Source organism: Phasianus colchicus, chromosome 2, assembly GCF_987193195.1.
Source record: "Phasianus colchicus chromosome 2, bPhaCol1.hap1.1, whole genome shotgun sequence".
In the NCBI taxonomy this organism is placed as follows: Eukaryota; Metazoa; Chordata; class Aves; order Galliformes; family Phasianidae; genus Phasianus; species Phasianus colchicus.
The window spans coordinates 67569883-67591141 of NC_143437.1; the positions used below are offsets into that span (position 1 = coordinate 67569883).

General features: G+C 37.9%; 1 protein-coding gene across 3 annotated transcripts in view; it reads left to right on the top strand.

The window, feature by feature from the left end:
* PDSS2 (decaprenyl diphosphate synthase subunit 2) overlaps positions 1-21259 on the top strand; it is a 113883-nt gene that overhangs the window by 57469 nt on the left and 35155 nt on the right. For all 3 annotated transcript variants that reach the window (XR_016464419.1, XM_090135917.1, XM_031611106.2), the window contains exon 3: positions 15706-15904. Coding sequence is in view for 2 of the 3 variants with exons in the window: in XM_090135917.1 (XP_089992043.1) it covers positions 15706-15904 (199 nt within the window). In the remaining variant the exon portion in view is untranslated. The remainder of the gene's footprint in view (positions 1-15705; positions 15905-21259) is intronic.

Sequence of the window (21259 nt, forward strand, 5' to 3'; positions counted from 1 at the left end):
GTTTTGTTTTTTCTTTTTGAAGATGGAAAGAAAGGATTTTAAGTTAAATTCTTGAAGAGAATGTGAAATAAAGAGGTCCTTAATTCAGAGACTTATTTTTTTCTTCAGTGGGTGACAGATGGGTAGGCAGAACTTGTTCGACTGACTCCCTCTTAAGTGGACATTGGTCATGTTTATTTCAGTGCATTATTTCAATGTATCTTGACATCATCATTTGGTAGATCTTCATCTTCACGAGCAAAGTGGTTTGCATTTGATGTAAGATATATTCGATAAGAGAAAATACTGAGGAATGATTGCAAAGATTAATGTGATGGAAAAGATTCATCAATAAGAAATGAGCCATCTTTGCAGAAACTTTTTTGATGAGCCTGAGATGGTTCTTCAGTAGATCAAAATAGAAAATGTTAGTCCTTGTTATGTTGTACCTCCATTATTAGAATAAGAGGAAAGTTAAATTATTACTTAATACAAGATTTTAGGAATGTGCGGATTACAAGACTAACAAGCCAGAATTTGAAGATAGTGGTAGCATTCTGAGCTTAAGTTGCTAGAAATATGATTGATAACAGTCATTAGTGATTTTAGCAGAGAAATAAGGAGTTAGAAAAATAAGGATAGAGATTTCATGACTGCATTTTAATAATGATGTTTGAGAAGGTGGTTAGGCAGTCAAAAAAGAAATCAGAAAGGCAGATGATGTTTTTTCCTAAGGCTTGCAGCAGTTGAAAAGTTCTGATTGGCACTGATGGTATGATTATGGAGCATATTCAGTGTAATGAGATTCTGGGAGAGCTTAACTGCCAAAACCTGGAAGTGTATTATAGTATTGGCAGTTGGAGTTTTTAATTTTTCTAAAGACTGACCAAACTTTGGTAAATTTTTGTGGAAAGAGAAGATGTAGCCAAGGAAATTATGCATCTAGTATTTCCAGAAAAGGAGGAAAACTTGAGTTTCAGATATTGTAAAATATTGTACGTAATTACTGTGTTTCATCCAAACAGTGTTCTGTGGAAAGCTTACTTCAGACTTGTGGCTGAAATTTTATTCTGGCTTCTGAAACTACGCACAAAACCAATATAAAAAGTTTGTGTAATTTCATGTGCTGTTTCAGTCAACTACCTGAATGTTATCAGGAATGTAGTAGTAGCTGCAAGGAATAGTAGGCCCTGTTCTGTGGGCTCAGAGAGGAATTTTACAGAAGATTTACTCTTGGAGATGTTTCATTAACATTTAGCTCTCTCTCCACCAGTACTTACTTGGGGTTAATGTTCTTGGAATTAGTTGATAATTTTTGAATACCACTTATTAAAATGTATAGATTGAATTGTTTTGGGATGAAAAGGCCAAAGAATGAAAGAATGAGATTTTCAGATTTGTAATGAACTGATGTAAATGAGGTAAAAATAGATGTAAATTGTGCCAGTAGGATAATGGGAAGTAGTTTAGTTCATCAAAAGACACATTTTCATAGTCTTGTATTATACTTTGTTTGCATAAAATATATACTCCTCCTCCTCCTACTACTAAAACTTTGCAGATATCAGTAGTGCCAAATGCTTGTGCTGTACTGATGTGGTCCCAGAAGCAGCAGTCATTGCCTTACTCCCAAAGGTTTATTATCATTTCCCTGCTGGTGCTTCTGTCAACACACCTGCTCCAAGAGGCAAAGTCTCTGAGAAAGTCTCCAGTCTCCCTTTGGCTATCTGTCTCACTCTCTGTTCGTTGCAGGCAATACCCATCTGCTGAATACTTCTGCTCTGTGAAAAGTGAAAGCATTCCTATAGTAAACAATTTAAATGTATGGTATTAGTGTCCCTCTCCAATAAAACTGGAAAGTTCAGGAATGGAGAGGAGAGCAGGTGTGCAAACCACAGGTTTAACTCCTGAGTAATAAAAATGCAGTGACAAATGCTCAGAATAGGACAGCTTTCCTTGTTCACATGAGGTTTCTGTGATTGTGCTCTGTAAATTTGTGGGGTTTTTTTTTCCTCTGTGAGTTGGTTATTTGTTGACATTTCAGAATATACGTTATGATTTTATATAAGCATGATAAAAAAATTGTAACTACCTTGTAAACTACATTCTGGTAATTCAGAGGATTTTGTTTCTTTTCCCCAGTGCCTTTTTCTTACGCATTTAGACATGCCAACCATCCATTCTCTTAACAGGACTGCTCATTTATCAGGTTTTCTTCACTGCATAAAAAAGGTTACCTTCTTTTCTCGTGCATAAAAAGGTTCGATGTATTTCAAGTGTCATTAGTAGCAGAGCTTTAATGTCAAGGTTACTGCACCTTAACTTCTAGCTACATTGAATGCAATTATAGACAAACTCTTCAGCAATATTTCAGAGAGACACTTAGAGTGATAAGTCATTATGCATTTGCTGGTGGTATCTGCATAGTTGTCAGTACATAGGAATGGAAATTTCTGTTATGTTGTTTCAAACTGTCCCCTGTACTCATTGCAAATAAAATTGTATTCATGCTTCAAAGTGTTGGGGGTTTGAGAAGTAATTAATATATAGTAAGAGAAAATACAGTCATAAAATTAGAATTGGAATAGTTCCGTTGAAGGGACCTTTCTGAGTGCTTCAGGGCTAACCAAAATTTACAGCATGTTATTGAGGGTATTGTTCAAATGTCTCTTGAGCACTGACAGGCGCAGGTCAAACACCTCTCTAGGAAGCCTGTTTCAGTGTCTGATCATCCTCACAGTAAGTAAATTTTCCTAATGCCCAATCTGAGCCTCCTCTCCTACAGCTTTGTGCTGTTCCCACTGTTCCCAAGCATCTGCAGCCTCTACTCACAGGATATGCCTTCCAGTCCCTTTATCAGCTTTGTTGCCCTCCACTAGACACATTTAAGGACCTTAATGTCCTTTTAATGTTTTGGAATCCAGAACAGCATACAACATTCAGTATGAGCCTCCACCACCACTTAAGACAGTGGGAGAATCACTTCCTCTGACTGGCTGGCTGTGTACCCCAAAATGTGGTTTGATGCCTTAGCTGCCAAGGCACACCACTGACTCGTGTTGTTAGTAACCTATTTCTTCCATTTATCTGTAAATGTCAACCTTATTTCACTTTAATTATTGTGTATTTAAATGTTTTGGCTAAAAAGAATAGTTTTTTTTTTTTATCTGTGATGTGAAATTTGTTATGTAATAGATGTTGTATGGGATGTAACTGAAGGCTGCTTGTTGTGGAGGGTCTATAGAGTACATCTGAGTTAATCTTGGATGGATGGACAGACTGGATGATGCTTAGTCATTCCATAGGCAGTCTGACTGACCATGCTGCTGTTGTAAGAGAATTTGCATAACAAAATTCCTGATTTTCTTCATTGCCATGTTCCATTCGACTTCTGTTTTAGTGGTAACACAGTCATACAATTCACAAATTATTTAGTTTATGCCTCATCTTTTGAGTGTTTTCTTCACAATACTTTTTTCAGTTCTGTGTCTTACTTTCTCTCCTTGCATTATGTATCTAATTTTCTCATGCTACCACGACTGTTGCTGAAGCTTTTGTTCTCTTCCTATCTTCCCATTTTTTGGACTCCTGGTTATAAAACGTGCAACTCACTCCCTTCAGTAAGCCAGAAGATCCTTATACTAGCTCACCTTTAAAATACACCTTTTGATTTGATCTTCTTGCATTTGATCAAGTTTAAACATTTTTATCTTCATATTTTTTCCAAGTTTGTACAGCTCTTTTAAGGGAGCAGCAGTACTTTTTTTTCTTCAAGATTAGCAACAGCATTGATTGTTGAGCAGAGGTCTTCAGCTTCAGACACATCACCCTCTATCCCTCGTTTGGTGGTTTTCATAAAATGCCCATTTCATATTAGAGGCGTGTTTCTGTCATAGGAGTAAAAAATGCAAATAAATAAATAAAATTCACTGAGGCCAGTGGTGAACGTGCAGGTATAGCCAGTGCATTTGTATAGCATACATAAGCTATGACTTCTGACAGACAAATTTCATCTGCAGAGTCAATGGAAGCATTTTTTGTCCAGTGCTGAAATTTGGTTGTTGGCTTTACTAGGTGGTCTAGAATGATCTCTGCAGAAGTTAACATCCCTTTGGCAATGAAGAAGTGGATTAATTGGCAGGAGAGGAAAAGTCCTCTCTGGAAAGGCTGAGGGTTGGCATACAAAATAGAACATCAATCCCCTTAGTCCAGAGGATATCAGAAGACAACTCTGGCTTTCGTGCTTGGGTGCTCCGGCTGTCTGAAGAGGTAATCTGTGTGCTGGCATAGGAGCTGGCTGGCAGCAGGCACAGGTTGTAAGGCAGATGTAGATAAGAACAGGAAGAAAGTTTAAAACTGGTTTTAGATGGATTTTTCTATTATATTTATTTATCTGTAAGACCTTGTTAAGTATGACGTTCTTCAGGAGCGTGGACCAAAATGCTTATTCTTTTCACTCCTGTTGTCAGCTGATGCTTGCCGTGCTCAATTCTTCCATCTCTTCCACAGTTTGGGTTTTGTGTTTTTTGTTGGTTTTTTTTTTGACTTCTGAATACTCACTGTCACTTAGTGGCTTGGAAACATCTGCATGTTTTTAATTGATAAGACTCATCCTTTTTAGTGCTGGCAAATATTCGCATTGACCTCAAAACATCTTTTCACTCATGTACTTCTATAAACTGGACAGGCAGGAAAATGTCTCCAGCAAACGATTTTAGCTGTGAATCAGCACATGCAGCTGGGTCGAAAGGTGCTTTAAATCATACCTTGTAATTTTTTTCTCAAAGGTGGCACTCTTGTTATTTCAGGCAACTGTGCTTCTAACCTACTCTGAAAGTGGCCTTCTGGATACTTGAATTTTCTGTGCTGTCAAAGCAACAAATTGAAATGCAGATAGGAATGTTCAAAACTGAAAGTTCAGTTTCACCTTTTAGTTTTATGACTTTTGTCACATGGTGTCACAACTTAACTGTTGTTTTCACTAAGTGTTATGTGGAGCTTGCTCAGTTAAAATAGTCTATCTTCATGACAAGTCTCTGCTTACAGTAGCTTTTACTCTTTTTAGAATCCTGTGTTAGATAATAGATCAGAGAAGAATAGATTCCAGGGACTTTTGATCCACCATTACTATAAAATAAAAATGTGGTTTAGTTTTTTTCCCTCTGACCATAATGATTTTAACCTTGTGTACTAATTTGAATGGGCTTGCGGGGGCAGAGTCTTAAATGAGACACAAATGAAGGAAAAATTGCTAATGCTGCCACTGTATATCTAATGAGCACTGTGTAATAAACCATAACCTCTTCAACATTTCTGTGGAAAATGGTGTGATTATTTTGGATGGCTGGCCCTTTGTGTATGGCTCATTACCATCTGGCATAATGTGTATTGATATAGCCTGTAATTGTCAACTCTTATTTGACATGCTGCCTTTAATAAATGTGACTTGCATGGCTAGAACCCCCAAATGGTTATATGAAAAATTGTGATTAAAGAAAGTATGTATACTTAGATAAAATATATACCCTTATATACATAAAATAATTTTGTAGATGGTCTCAGTTTTGCTTTATCTCGTTTGTTTGTTGTTTTTTTTGTTGTTTTTTTTTTGTGAGAGTACAATGCCAAATACATCGTGTTACCAACGTGAGTGCCTGAATGTGTGAAGATGAACATGAATTCTGGACAAAGGTTGTTTCCTCTTGTAGAACATTTTTTTTTTGTTTTGTTTTTTTGTTATGTTTTTTTTTGTTGTTTTTTTTTTGTTTGTTTTTTAAACATTTATTGTTTGCAGCAAGATAGAAGTAAGCTGTGTTAGCAGGACAGGTTCCCAGCCTGCTGGTGGCTTTGGATGATCCTGTACTATGAATGCAAGGTAACTCTTCTGAGCAAAGTAGTCCTGCTTTTGCAGTCTGCCGAACAAGGTGGCTGAAATGCATTCAGAAATCCCAATCCTGAAAATGTCTGTGCATCCTTAAAAGAAAATAGGCTACTCTCCAATAGTAAATTTTTAAATACAGGGACCACTGCTAAGTGGTGCCAAATCTTAGTTGTTGTTTGCTTGTTTTCTGAAGTTTTCCTCCCTTGGCTTTACAGTACATGAATAACAGACATCATAGATCAGCAATACAAAACAGGTCATAGGATTTCCCCAACTTTAATCAGCTCCAATTCTTATACTTCAGTGGGATTTCATGAAGCATCATCTTCAGTTTTGCCAGTGTTGTAGAGTCCATCGTTACTCCTGGTACTCCTTTTGGAAAGTACTTTCACCTCATTCTTTTCTAAATTTGCTTAGTTTCAAGCTACTGGATTGTGTTTTATCTTTGCCTGATAATCTCAGTGGAAATTGGGGGAGCAAACACCCCCCCCACTGCAAGGGCAGAGCAAGTGCCTCACGAAACTGAGTATGTACAAGTCTATGGGGCTGGATTACATGCATCCCTGGGTCCTAAAGGAGCCACTCTGCGTCATATTTGAAAAGCAGTGACTGCCAGGTGAAGTCCCTTGTGACTGGAAAAAGGGAAACATCACTTTGAAAAACTCCAAAAGTGGCCCCATATGAACTTAATGAGGTTCATCAAAGCAAAGTGCTAGGTTTTGCACTTGGGTCAGGGTAATCCTGGATATGTATGCAGACTGGAAGAATTCCTTAAGAGTAGTCCTGCTGAGAAGGACTAGGGGGTCCTGGTAGATGAAAAACATAACATGAGCCAGCAGTGTGTGCTTGCAGCCTAGAAGGCCAATGGTATGCTGGGCTGCATCAGAAGAGGGGTGGCCAACAGGGCATGGAAGATGATTGTCCCTCTCTCCTCTGTCCTCATGAAGCCCCATCTGCAGTGCTGCATTGGAAAGATGTTGAGCTTTTGGAGAGGGTCCAGGGGAAGGCTATGAAGGTGATCAGAGGGCTGGAGCACCTCTCCTGTGAAGACAAGTTGAAGGAGCTGGGCTTGTTCAGTCTGTAGAAGAGAAGGCTTCGGGGAGACCTCATTACAGACTTCCAATATTTAAAGGGAGATTATAAACATGAGGGAAATCAACCTTTTCCATGGGTAAATAGTGAGAGGACAACAGTTTTAAAGTAAAGGAGGGAAGATTTAGATTAGGTATCAGGGGGAAGTTTTTTACTGAGGATGATGAAGTACTGGAATAAGTTGCCTGGAGAGATTATGGATGCCCCACAACATGGGGTTCAAGGCCAGGCTGAATGGGGCCCTGGGCAACCTGACTAGTACTTCATCTAGTGGTTGGCAACCCTGCCTGCAGCAGGGTACTTGGTGATCCTTGTGGTCACTTCCAACCCAATCCATTCTATGATTCTAACAGTCCTATGATAATCCAGATATTTCCTTCCCTTAAATTTGTTTCTAAAGTCTAGGTATGTACATTTTCTTTAAATAGCTGTGAACAGATCAGTCTACAGATTCAATACCAGCTTTCTCTTTATGTTAAATGGTGGAGTTTCTCATTGGAATGTGTTTTATGTTACTCTGATTGGTAGCGGAACTCTTCCCAAAATCTTTTTTTGGCTTTCCCTAATTCCTCCTCAATGAAGTGCAATCTCCCAGTAATTATTTGACTAGTATCAGAAACCAAGAATTGGTAGAAACTCTGCTTCTGCTGGCATTTTTACCTTAATTCATTGTGTATTGTATTAGCCTGTTTTGACTACAGTGGTATCTTGTGTAATCCTGTTAGATCTGGCTGATTATTTAAGATGATCTCTTCCTCTGCTTCCCTCCCACACTTCGAACCCTTAAGTGTGCACAGACTGGGAGTGTTTTCTTTTGAAAACAGTCCTTTGTCCTGCAAGTGTATGGTCTGCCTTCTGTAATTCTACCTAAGATCTTTTGACTGTGGGCATTTGTTTGTTTGTTTCATTTGCTTTTTCCTAATGTGTTTAGGACTTGAGAAAAGCATATTGAACCAGCTTGGCTTATTTTGTATTGAGGTCAATTCATTCTCCTTGCTGTTTATCCGCTATGTCATTCCTTTCCTCTTGTCTTCTCTCCAGAGTGCAATTTCTTTGGACCTACTGACTATAAAATCGTAACCACTGCTGTTTATGAGCATTATTATATACTACTGGTCTAGAAGATATTTGTACCTGGCTGTGTAAATGTAACACTTAGAAATATAACAGACTTCCTAAAATCCTGTGCCTTTCTGTTATGTTTCTGCCAAACCCAACCTAATGGACCAATGCAATGCTTAAAATTCTTTTGACTTTGAGGGGGTTTTAGTGTATCATTTCTAAATTGCCTTTGCTTAGTTTCATGCCCATCTTTACATTTTCTTGTTCCTTTTGTCAGTTTCCTTCCTTGCCTAGTTTCTCTGATTTGCATTTGTTCCATCCATTTTTCAGGTTGTTTCAGACGGAGAGGAAGGGAATTATAGCTGGTTTGGCTTTGTCTAGGCAACAGTTTTTTGGCTTTCTGTTTTGCTTTTAATCAGCTTAGTCTTCCTGACTAGGGAATTGTGGCTTTTTGGTTATATAGCAAAATATTCTTGAACAGTATCCAAAAGCTGTTTGTGTATTACTGTCTAATTTATCTATTGGTTTCAGCTTGTTTTATCTTTGAAAATAACACTTACTTACGATGTTATATACATCTGAATATTACATGTTATATTTATAAGAAATGCTTGTATACTGCTTTGGCTATGATTATATTGTTTTTGTGTAAGAAATGTATTTAGATCATATGTACGCTTGTACCTAAATTATTTGTTCTGGTAGGAATTCTTTTTAGCAAATTAAAGTTTTAGCAGAAAATTCAAGTTGAATCTAACATTTCTTGAGATAGGAAATTTTCTTTTAGAAATACACGATATTGACAATACATTATATTGCCAATATAAATTACTGAATATCAGTAAATTCTCATGTAATATATTTACCAAATGAGGGAAGTAGCTCTTCAAGGAAGTAAACATTTTAGCTCTTGGTATGACTTGATCGTTGCACTTGATATGGTCTGCGTGGCTCTTGATATGATCTGCAGCAGTCAGCAACTAGAATTTCAACTTGTCTTTTATTTACTAGAAGTTTAAGACTTGATATTTGCCTTGTAAAAAAACAATGCTGCATCTGACAGCTGTAATTCATTTTGGAAGCATCATTCTTCCCACATTGATTTTAAAATGGGGATTATAGTACGTGATTCCTGTATGAAGAACTGGAACAGGATGCTGTCCATGCACAATGCTTGGGGAAACAGTTGTACTGAATTCAAGTCAACATCAAGTCAACTTAAACATCAGAAAACATTTTCAAATTCCACAAAAGGATGAGGGAAGAGCTTGCTAAAGTAAATTGGAGGGGAACAAGAATGAAACAGCATTTCAGTGGTGGGCAAAATACAGAAAAAAGCTCTTTACAAGAATAAAAACTCTTTGCAAGGATAAAAGAAAATATATGGACAAGTATGGGTAGAAGTTGTACTTCAAAATTTTTTGTGATGCTAAGATGGGAAAAAGAAGAGTAAGGTAAGGTGGGCAGCAAGTCTGAAAATAAATTGATAAACAGGAGTGCAATTATCAGCATACTTAATAAACTTCATAGAACCAATGTATTTAAACTTAATTTATCCCTCAGATAGAAGATGACAATAGCCTAGAGACCAAGATAGGAGGAATCACAGAGGTCTTAGTCTTTGACCTTGTTAAAGGATAACAGTGGATAGGTACTTTCTGCAGGTAAAAGGGCATGTACTGTGGCCATGCCAGAATACTTGGCTTAAGTCTTCTGTTTCATCCTAAAGTCTTTTCCTGCTAGTGAAACCACAGCACCTGCCATACATGTTGGCTAATTTAACCAATGTTAAATAATGTTGGTAATGTTAAATAATTCAATAATGATTTTATTAAGTATGGTGTTGGCTTTGACAGATTAATGGGGAAAAAACTGTAAAATTCCCTCCCCCCCCATTTTTAATGTGTGAATAAGTGTGTTATGTTGATGCAGCATTATGACCACAGCAAACAGAATCAATTAAATTTAACTTGTGCAATGTTTTGTCCTTATAAATGTTTTATTCTTTCTGTTCATTGGTCACAAATACTGCATCAGAAATCAGGTTCTACCAAAATACATTGTCAGTGTTAGAATTATAATTTTAATTATTTCTTAAATGCTTTTATAGTTTTTTAGTTTCTTAGTTATAGATTATTATATATATTATATATTATTATATTACTTTATATATTATTTTTTTAATATAGATTATTATAGTTTTCACTCAACTGGAATAGGTGCTGATATTTTTTAGTGTATTTATTTAAAAAATCCTGAATGTACATTCAAATTAATCCTTTGTGTATGGAAGGGAAGGAAGCTATTGCATTGACAATCACAGACAGAATCTTCAAATCTTGGGTGTGCAGTGTTAGTTACCTTTTAATAAAAGGTTCTATGATGACAGTTCTTATAGAATTTTTAATCTCTGTTCTGCATTGTCTTCATTCTAAGCAGTTGTGTTCATTGCTGAGAAATTCAGAATGTGGGTTTTAGTAGCTAGCATTATTCTTTGTTTATTTGGTCCATTTATGTGAAATATTATCCTTAATATTAACATAATTTTAATCTATTAAGTGGTTCCTTGTGTAACCTATCTTCCTTTGAGAGGGGCAGTATATTTCTGAAAGTTAGCTCATGAGGAAAGGTAAACTGACTCATACTTTACAGCTGTTACTGAGAGTTTGAGTTTCCATCAAAATACTGCAGAGTATTCAACTTGAAATGCTTCTTTGTTCGCAGCAGATCAATTGAGCTGTTTAATGTTTTTATTTTATATATTGTGCACAGTGCTATTTTCTCTTTAGAGTAGGACTTGAAATTAGGGATTGAAGTTGCTTGTAAGAACTTCTGAAGAGATCATGCCCACTAAGATTTCATAGCTGCAAGTATTTTGTGATAACACAGATGACAAACAGCACTGAAATTCGGCACTGAAAAATTTGTTTTTAAAAGTTGCATGGGAAATTTGTTTTAAAAACCTATTTTTATTTTCACAGAATTTTGTTGCAATATTTTACCAGTCAACCTTGCCATTTTGTACAGTTTTGTATAGGATTCAACAAATGTGTTGAAGCCTTCATGAGATACTCCTCTTTGTAATAATATCATCATAGCTTCTTTTTTTTTTTTTTTTTTTTCTTTCCCTTTTCTTTTGAGGTCAGAGCATATTAACTAAGTGTTTGCCTTATTTTTCTCCATGGGTCTGGTGCCTACCTGTGTGTGAGTTTCATACAGAAGCTGTTTTCCTTCCCCGGACTGATGGTGTCACAGCAGCACTCTTTTGCACCTCCTGGGTTGGTTTATAAGGGCAGATCTAAAGGATTTGTTGAAATATGCTCAGCAGTTTATCAGATTTCACCAAAACATGCTTGAATGCCAAAGGTCTGTGTTGAATTTACTGGGGCAAGGGAGCAAAGAACAGAAATAGCTCTCCTTATTCTGATGTGGGATGCAACACTATGTAACTCAATTTTGTGTCTTCCTAGTATTTTCCTGCAAGCTACTGTTTCACAGTCCCAGAGTCAGCATAGTTGCAGACCTTGCTGAGAAGGTGTTGTTACTGACTCTTACAAATATCAGTGTTTCCTTTCTACTTTTCAGGACATTTTCAGCCATGAGGTGCTGTTTTATACACATTTAGATTAGTTACAGGCGCTCTAAACTTGCATGAACAAGGAGTGAGCAAAAAACCCAAGAAACAATGTTGATGCTACCCCATTTTATATGCCTCAGGCAATAAAAGGCTCTGAATTGAGATTTACATGAAGAGTAGAGCAAGAAAAGAACTATAAACAAACTCAAGGATCTTATTAAAGACTGGAAGAGAGGAAATAGATATTCACTGAAACTGCAGACAGTAATTGGCTTGAAAGGCTAATGAACCAGTATGTCCTGTCCTGCTCATAGGCTGCCCACAGGCTCTCTCCTCCATGGAGATCTTCAGAAGCTGCCAGGCTGTGGGCCTGGGCACCCTGCTGTGAGTGTCCCTGCTGGAGCAGGGCTTGGGCTGGTTGGGTACAGAAGTCCCATCCTGTGATTCTCTTAGTTGAGGTGGAGGGAGGGGACTGTTTTTCACACCTAACTCCGCTTAGGTAATGCAGCTAACAGCGGAACTTGTGCCTGTTTGACTGTGACCCATCAAAACTTCTTGTTAAGGTACCCCATGTTCTGTCAAGCCTCTGTACCATCCTGTCTGGAATTACATCACTACATTTGGGTCGTTTTCTGGGAAGGGAGAAAGAGGAGATTGAGTGATTTGTGGAGCTTGAAATAATACAATCTCTTGCGGTGTGATGCCTAGAATTTGGGTCTCTGGGGCAGTTGGTGGTGGTTTGCAGTATGTCCTTGCTTTAGTGGCAAAGGCCATGAAAGATAAATGGAAGTTTGTTGGCATTTTGATGAAAAAACACTTCTGCTTCTGTTTTAACAATGCACAGGCTGTGCATATTGGGAAAAAAAAATATAAAAAGCTGATTGTTTTCTGGGTAGTACCCTGTGATGTCAGTGATTCTGGTGGCTACTGCACTCCCTTTTTGTTATATGAGAATGGAAGCAGCAGGAGTTCATAATCTGGTTGCCCTATTGTTCTGCCTTGGTACTCTTGTCAGATATTTCTGTCATAAGTCCAGCATTTCTTCCAACGTTAGCTTTTTGTATGTGGGGATTATGTGCTTTCAAATACAGAACTATTGAATTGCTGAATTGTACCTCAGATTGAGAAAGCTGCGTATAGTATCGCTTCGGGCATTCAGTAGCAAGTTCATAACAGTGTTGTGTGTTGATTTGTTTTAGTTTGGTTTTTTTGTGTGTGTGCTTGTTTGTTGGGTGCTGTACTTTCCAAAGTCATGTCAAGACCTCCTTTGTATCCATAGCAGCACCGTGGAGTCCATTGTAGTGCCTCAGTATTGTGAGTGTTATCACAGAAAGATGTTAGGAAAGGCATTGCCTGGGATTTCTACAGTGGCTTTGTTTCTTCTATCTTTAGCTGGCTCAAGAGAGAGAGTAGCAGAGCAGTGTGTAAGATCAGGATTAGATGCAGATTATCTCCATAATATGGTTCTCCTGTTAGCACAAATAATACGAGTATCGTTACAAGAACAAATGGATTATAAAAAAATGAAATGAAAACATCTAGATCCTGTGCATTTGGAAAGCATGACACTGATGTATTTGTGTAACCTTTTCATGAAGAGCAATGCTGAAGTCAAAGAGGAGATTTTGATTTCCTTCATTAAAAGCTTATTAAAGGAAGAAATGGGACAGTCGCTGCTTTGCTTCAATGGCTGGAGGTCGCAGAGGCGGGCCCAGTCTCCTCAGGATATTAATGTCTGCTTTCAGCTGGGGGAAATGAACCATCACTGGAGCTGGCGACAGCGCTGTGCTCATCACCAGGGATCCCCATATGTCCCGGGATCTGCGCAGCCTGAGGTGGCAGGGCTGGCTGCGGGCAGCGGGCCCTCATTGCTATTCATGCCAGGTAGCTCAGCTCAGTCTGCCCAGAGCAAAGCTGTTTCATGTTGATCAGCTGTCCATCTGATAAACCGAATTGATAGGGACATTTCCTCCAAGGGCTGCTGTGACAGTGACAGCAGGAGCGTTGGGATGTCTTGTTAGTCTTTTCCTCCAAGCTGGCAATTCTGTTAACCCTTTGTTAGAGACAAGCCAGCAGTGATTACAGTACCGCTCTGTGGATGAAGGCTGTAGAGGCTGCTTTTCCTCTTTGAAAAACACTATCAACCTCCAATTTTCCTGTCTAAAGGGAGAATGGCCAGCTGTTTTGTTTTCACATTTTCTTCACATGAAGCAAAAATGGTGACTTTTAAAACAACTTTGCTTTCTGTGTGACAAAACACGCTGGGGACTACAGCTTCCCCTTTTCCCACTCAGCCACCCTGCTGTGCTGCAGCAGCTCACGTGGCTTTGCTGGTTTCTTGTTCTGCTGGCTGCCACAGCTTGCGGGCCCGAAGCAGGTGCTGCTGGGCATCGCTGTGTCTGCAGTCATTTGAGGCAGGAGGTTAGTTACATTCAGGTCATTTAGGTGGGTGCAACACATCTGCACCAGCCACAGGAAAAATATTGATTTACTCAGTGCTTTGCAAGTGCTGAACCGGAACCTAACCTGTATATTCATATGTGCAGCTACATGGATACGTGAACATGTGAGGTAGTTTATTTACTCAGTAAATCGGGGCTTGGCCACTTTGGAATAAGCACAGGGAGCACACCGTGCTCTTAACAGAATCACAGAATCATTAAAGCTGAAAAGACCACTAGGGTCACCTAGTCCAACTTCCAGCCCATTACCACTGTGCCCACTAACAACCACGTCCCTCAGTGCCACATCTACGTGTATTCTGAACACCTTCAGGGGTGGTGACTCCACCACCTCCCTGGGCAGCCTGTGCCACTGCCTCACCAGTACTATTGTACTAGATTGCAATTCAACTTAAAGACCTTATAATCAAGGATGTACATTATGTTTTTGCTGATAACATTAAGTCTCTGTGACACAGAGGGAACTGCTTGAATCAGAAGAAACGTGAACACGCTGATGATTCCATCAGGGCAGCCCTGTGCATATCTAGCTGAGCAGAACCAGCAGGACAAAGTGCTGCTGCCTGCTGCTCTGTTCCCTCGTCTCTGCCTGCTGTCAGCTCATCACTTGCTGTGTGTGGGAGCAAGGGAGGGTCTCATCCTGGGGCCCCTGGGGCAGTCACTAGGGTACAGCACCAAATTAGGATGAGGAGAGAGGACTGGTTTCCTGACTCTTCTCATGCCTTTTCCAAAAAAAAAAAAAAGTGAAAATAGAGGGCAAGTCTCATCTCAGGAAAGTGAAAATATTGTGCCTGGTGTGAGTGTTCTCACAGGGATGAAGCTCCAGAATTCAGAGTGTAGCACACTGTGAGCTGGAATGAGAAATAATTTGTGAAGTTACCCAAATAAAATCTGACCTGTTCCTGTGCTGAACAAGAATCACTGTGTCTTCTGACTAGTGAAATGTCACTACTGCACCATATGAAATGTCTGGCTCTCTCCCACCCCCCTCGATGTTATGGAACTGCAAAGTATCCTGTTATTAATTTAACTCTAATTTGAGTAGTCATTTACTGTAGCATTCTTACAGTGTTCACTTTAGCTTGCTTGTCCTTTGTTCATTCCCATTGACACTTTCTGTTTGGCAATTTAAGCACTGGAATAGGCTCCCTGGAATAGGGAGGTGGTTGAGTCACCATCCCTGATGTGTTTAAAAACCGTTTGGATGTGATGCTCGGGAACATGATTTACAGAGAGTTGTTAGAGTTAGGGTAGTGTGGTTAGGTTGTGGTTGGACTTGATGTTCTTTATGGTCTTTTCCAACCTGAGTGATTCTGTGATTCTATTATTCTAATTTCTTCATGCTGTTGTCCCTCAAGCTTCTGAAGACAAAACTAAAAAGAAAATGTGATGAGAACCATATTGATTACTTAGCTTTGTTTTCAAACAAAGAGAATACAAACAAAGGGCAGTATTCCCCCAAACAGAACCAATGGTACCAGCAGCCTATCTGGAAATGCTTGGTAGTGTGATGTGATTCTCTCTATGCTTAATATTGCGTCTGGAAATAAATAAACATTTGCTTAGTATATAGCATGGCCTTTTTTTTTTTCCCCTGAAATCTTTATTTTATTCATAGCTTCAAAGTAATTGTGCTTATTCTTTACTTTCAGTCAAAGAAGTCTTGCAGAGATAACGGAACTGATCCACACTGCCTTTCTGGTGCATCGAGGCATAGTGAACATTGGTGAGCTCAAGTCCTGTGATGGCCCGCTGAAGGATATGCAGTTTGGGAATAAAATGGCTGTTCTGAGTGGAGATTTTCTGTTAGCAAATGCTTGTACAAGTCTTGCTCAGTTACAGAATACCAAGGTAAAATTAAAAAATAAAAATTCTTTTACTGCCAAAGCAACTATTAGTAAATCTTCCAAAACAGAAGTCCATTAAAAAATCAGCTTAGTTATGGTGTGTTGTTTATGTATGGAACATCCTTTAAAAATCAGCATGCTTATACTGTAGCTGTGGATGGATTAACAGGATGCTACTGCTGCAAATGTCTACCACTGTCCTGTAGGATTGCTGTGTTGACAGCTTCAGTGGATGTTCTGAAGCAGTGTAGCTATAGGTAGTGATAAATGACTGGTTAGTCTGGTGGTTTTTAACTATATGCTGTGGCATCCTTGTGACACCTTGAAGTAAAGCCCCTCTGACAGGCTGCCATCTGAAGGCACTTTTGGTTTGTTGTTTCACCTTCAGCTTTGTGAAAAGTTTGACTGTCTTAGAGAATTCATAAGGGAATACACTTAATCTCTTGTCTACGCAGCTCTCAGGTAATAAAATTATTTTCTTAGGCATTTGGTCGCCCTTGAGTATTGGATTGCCCAATTAACATGGACGTACTGGCTTCCAAAAGGCATCTGCAACACAGCTAATCCACCAAACCTAACAGGCAATGTTTTTCATGATGAACAAGTTGTGTATATGTGTGATCTTACAAAATGAATCTCATGGAAAACTTGAGAAATCATCTTTCTGGTTGGTTTGCCTGTCCACAAACAGAATCAGCTACGCTAAATCATTCTTGATTTTTTTGTGTAGCTTCTTCTTAAAATTTGTCATGGTGGGGGAGAGATTCATGAGCATCCCTGTGCAGTCTAGTGTAACACCTAGCTACATGTATGGCTGGAGTTTTGTGGACTGAAAACTGTTCTTCTTGACAGGGAAACCTTAATTCATGTGAACATTGCTGCCATATCTTAATGGAAAATAAACATGTCATGTGCATGATTGTCAATGATCAACACAGTTTTAATCCTTAGCTTAATGAGTCCATAGTTTTTAACTTTTTCTGAAGTTCCTCATGATGGTTATAGTTGAATATTTCCATACTGCTTTCATCATCATTATGACAATGTCTCACAAATGTGGTGTCATTTCATAGCGTAGAGCTGAAGTTCAGAAGAAGGGGCAGGAGATTAGGTGTCAGTCTGCTTGAATATTGGGTTAAGCTGTTACAGGGAGAACCGATTGTAAATATTTTTTAGAAGTTTTGTTAAGAGTTTTAGTTATACCATAATAAAAATGGGTGGTAATTAGTTTTAATAATTATTGTTGATCTGTGTCCATTAATTTTTTTTAGTACATAATAAGAATCTCAAGACAAAGCAAAGCATTTAACTCTACTTAATTTTTTGTTGTTGTTGTTTCCTCTTCTGTGGAAACATTTTATAAAATGCAATGCCTATTACTTTGCATTTATTACATCATTAAGTATTGCAGCAACAACTCCCTTAAGGCTTGCCAGGAAACAAGCCTACAGTGAAATGAAACACAAGTGCAAAGAAATATTTTCCCCCCTTTTTTTCCTTACTATTTTTTAAGAAGTAATCATATTGTATGTCTGAAAAATCCTGCCAAAACATTTTAGCACTTTTTTCATTTTTCTGACATCTAAATACTTTCATAGCTTCTAGATACGATAAGTGGGATGCCATTATGGGAACTGATTGATTTAGTAAATTATTCTTTTTCATATGTCTAACCCTACTAGCAAAGTTAGAAAAATTGAAGTACAAGCTATAGAAATTTTTTGACAGGTGCAATGATTTAAACATACTGTATTTATTCTTTTGTAAATGATGAATTTTCAAATCTGGCATCTGTTTTTCAGCAGTGTGAAATAACTGTGACTTTTTTTCTTCATAATGTTTTGTTTTCTTTGATGGAAAAAGTAAAAATCTCAGTTCTGCTTTTTGCTAGCACTCATTTGGTAGCTCAGCAAATTGGCTGGTGAAATGAGCAGCATGCATTGTCCATGGCACTGACCATGGTAGACTATAAGCTCTATTTAGGCATGCATAATTGTTGTAGCATCTAGAATTTAAAGGGGATTTGAACATTACCTGATACCACTGCTACCAAGATAATTTTATTGTGCCATTAAACTCTTGTCTAAGCTTGCGTATGATGCATTTATCTCTTTGCTTCTCTCGGGGCTGACAATTAGATGTGAAATTCTGTAGTCGTAATGAAATGCAGAGCTATTTTATAATTGCCAAGGGTAAAATTAGCAAAGTCAATTATTTTCCCTTAGGCTTTTCCCTGTAGATATTAAAAGGCTGCAAGGTAATTGCCTTAGGTAACACTTTGATTTTTAAATAACATTAAATATAGGAATTGTTGTTGTTAATTTGTAGTAATTTTCCTCTTCTTGCTAGTGCTGTAGAGTATAACTGCACTGATGTTAACAGCATTCAGGGCTCAGAGTTTGTGGGCTTTTTTTTAAAACAAGTTCTCATAGTTCTCATTCATATATTTGCTAATGTTATGCAAAAGGAGATTTTTAAGGTGGAAGGTGCTTTTTTGGGTGGGGGTTGGGTGTTTTTGTTTGTTTTTTATGGGTGCTACAAATACTCAGGATTTCTTGAAATGTCAATTATGATGCCAGAAATTGTACAGCCTCCTATAATACAAATACTGTTTTTGTGCTATGGTAAAGTCATGTAAAATTTGTTGTTTGAACACACACAATAATTTGGAAGAAAGCATTCTCATTTTCTACTCTGTGAAATCGAGACATTAATTATGATTACAAAGTTGGCATTAATTGAGTCTTTAAAAAAGCTACAGAAGGGCAACTGTGTACTATATTTGTGTAAATTACAGCAAAGTTCTCAGTTGATTTGAATAATAAAATCTGTTTCAAATGAATGGTGATTTCTTCAGCTGTAAAGACTTACATTGATCAGATTGCATATTTTCTGTTCTTTCATGTTAATTTTTTGACTGCCTTTTTGCTTGTCTTGTATTTTGGATAGTGGCTTTTCTTGGCTTTCTGATTATCATGGCAAGTTGTGTTGTTGACTGAAGATAATATGGATATAACCTTATTCCATAACTGCACCCTGCAATAGATTGGACATTAGATTTTAAAATTGAATTGAGAACAAAGAGCATCTGGGTGGGATTTTTTAGCAGATGATGTATTGGCTGTGGTTTTAGAAATTATTAGCCCTCAACAAGGAAGCGGATGGGTTTTTTTGCAAGTTAAAAATTACACAGTAACATCTGGTAATATGCTGGTTTGTTGGACTGGAATGTGTTTATTTGGGATGGTGGGAGGGGGTTGCTTGAGAGGTTTTCTCGTTTTGTGGTGTTTTGATTTTAGAATTTTGATGAAGTATTTATAGAAGTCATTGCAAACATGTAGATTGTGGAAGAAACAGAAAAGCAAATAATGCTTGCCTGACAAATGACAGTACCTCCAGTGTGCTTAAAGAAAAATCAGTTGGCTCTTTGTTGCCTTCTGAAGGTGATGTGACCTTAACATACGTTATCTTGCTTTGCTTAGCCATGGATGGGGGGTTGAAATTGCTAGCAAGACTTTGTTGTGTGAAAGTGCTTCTTTAGTGAAAGGTATTTGTTTGGTCTTTGAGTTCTGCCTAAGTAACATTAACCTCTTATAATAATTGTAGGCTGGTGTTCAAATGTGAATGCAGCAAACGTGGCAGGCATTAATTGCAGTTCTGCCATCTGTTAGCAAGAAATGTCGTATTGACATTTTTAACGCAAGTAATGTATGGATATTGACCAGGGTGTTGTCAAGTATTTTTTTTTCCAGGGTATATTAGAGATGAGTTGGATGAAACTTGTTGCAGCTTTAAAGCTGGAGCTTGTTAGGTCATCTCTAATGTCAGTTCTGTTATCAAACTATAGATAGAGTGCATGAAAGACATAGTTGTGACCAGTTTTGATGCTCCTACAGTCTGAAGGCAATGACACGTAGAACTCGAGAAGGATAAAATGAGTCATTTTAGTGCAGTGCCTACTGTAATGTATTGATGGCTAAAGAAATGATAAAAGAATCTAAATGTATTGCTTGCATCTTCATAGACAGACAGGAAGGCATATCTCTTAGAAGTAAAAAAAAAAAAAAAGAAAAAAAAAAGGAGAAAAAAAAGCTTAATCCAAAGCACTTTGAGCACTTTGACATACCTGTAAGGGTTGTGTTCTTTGTACTTCTTAGTGAAATTTTTGGAATGGCACTGTACTTCCCTCTGTAATTCAACAAGCTTTTGTTGGAATGATTGAGCTGCACCAAAGCACTTCAAATCTACAGCCTGAAAGCTTGGAATTGAGTTCAGGAATCTTGTCTGTCAGTGCAGAGCTCTGCCAGCAGACCACAGCACAGAGTGTTGTTTTATTAGGCATTATTTGTTTATAGAACAGTAGCACAGTTGCAGTACTTACATAGTGGATGCATTTCCTTATGTTAAGTTTATGTGTTCCTAAATGCATGTGTTATTTACAAGATAGGACTTGTGTTAGCATAAATGTTAACAAGTTATTCATGTAAATCCTTCTATTGAAACAGTCTGAATGTGCACTTTGCTTCCTAAGAGTTCTGCTTGTCTTGAGCTCTGGTTTATACTTACATAGCATCACTTGTGGTCCTATGTGGAGGGAAGGGGCATAGGTTTTGAATTTGAGGGACTTCATTCCTTGTCACCAGTGAAGAATACAGGGTTTCCCCTTTTTGAAATGAATTTTTGAGAGGGGAAAAAAAATAGAAGAATTAAAACGAGCTTCAGATTTAACTAACTTAGCATGTCTGTCTTGCTGTACCTTCATCTGAGGGCAGCATACTGCACTGAGTGGGGAGTAGGGCAGCTTCTATATTGCTAAGTGGTTTTAGTATAATTTAGTATTTAGGAGTGCCACAGAAGCATGTCTGAAAGGCAGAAGATTGCAGGTAAGGTTCAAGAATTCCGAAGGTATTTACAGTTAAGGAGCACTGTTTTCTCTGGGAAATGGAGAAGAAGGAAACCAAGTAAGAAATGTAGTGTTTTGAACACTTAACCTAATATGAGCTGACATAAGACAACACAGTTGTCGTGATTGAGTGTTCTTATAGAATAAAGCTTTTGTTCAGGCAACTCTAAGAAAGTAGGTCTGTATCTCAGAGTATCTCAATATTAGTATACAGCTTATCATAAATTCTATTGGAGAATGCGGGAAGTTTTCAGTACTGAAAAATGAGTTGTTATAAGTCAACTAAGAATACAGTTATTTAATATTCTTGGAGTGTACCAGAATCCAGTAATTCACACCATTCTGAGTAATGAATTTGAAATCCTGCATATTAAAGTCAAAAGATTAACATTTATTTGAATTGATACTTGATAATGTTTTTTTTCTCCCGTGGTACTACCTTAAAACTTTTGTCTA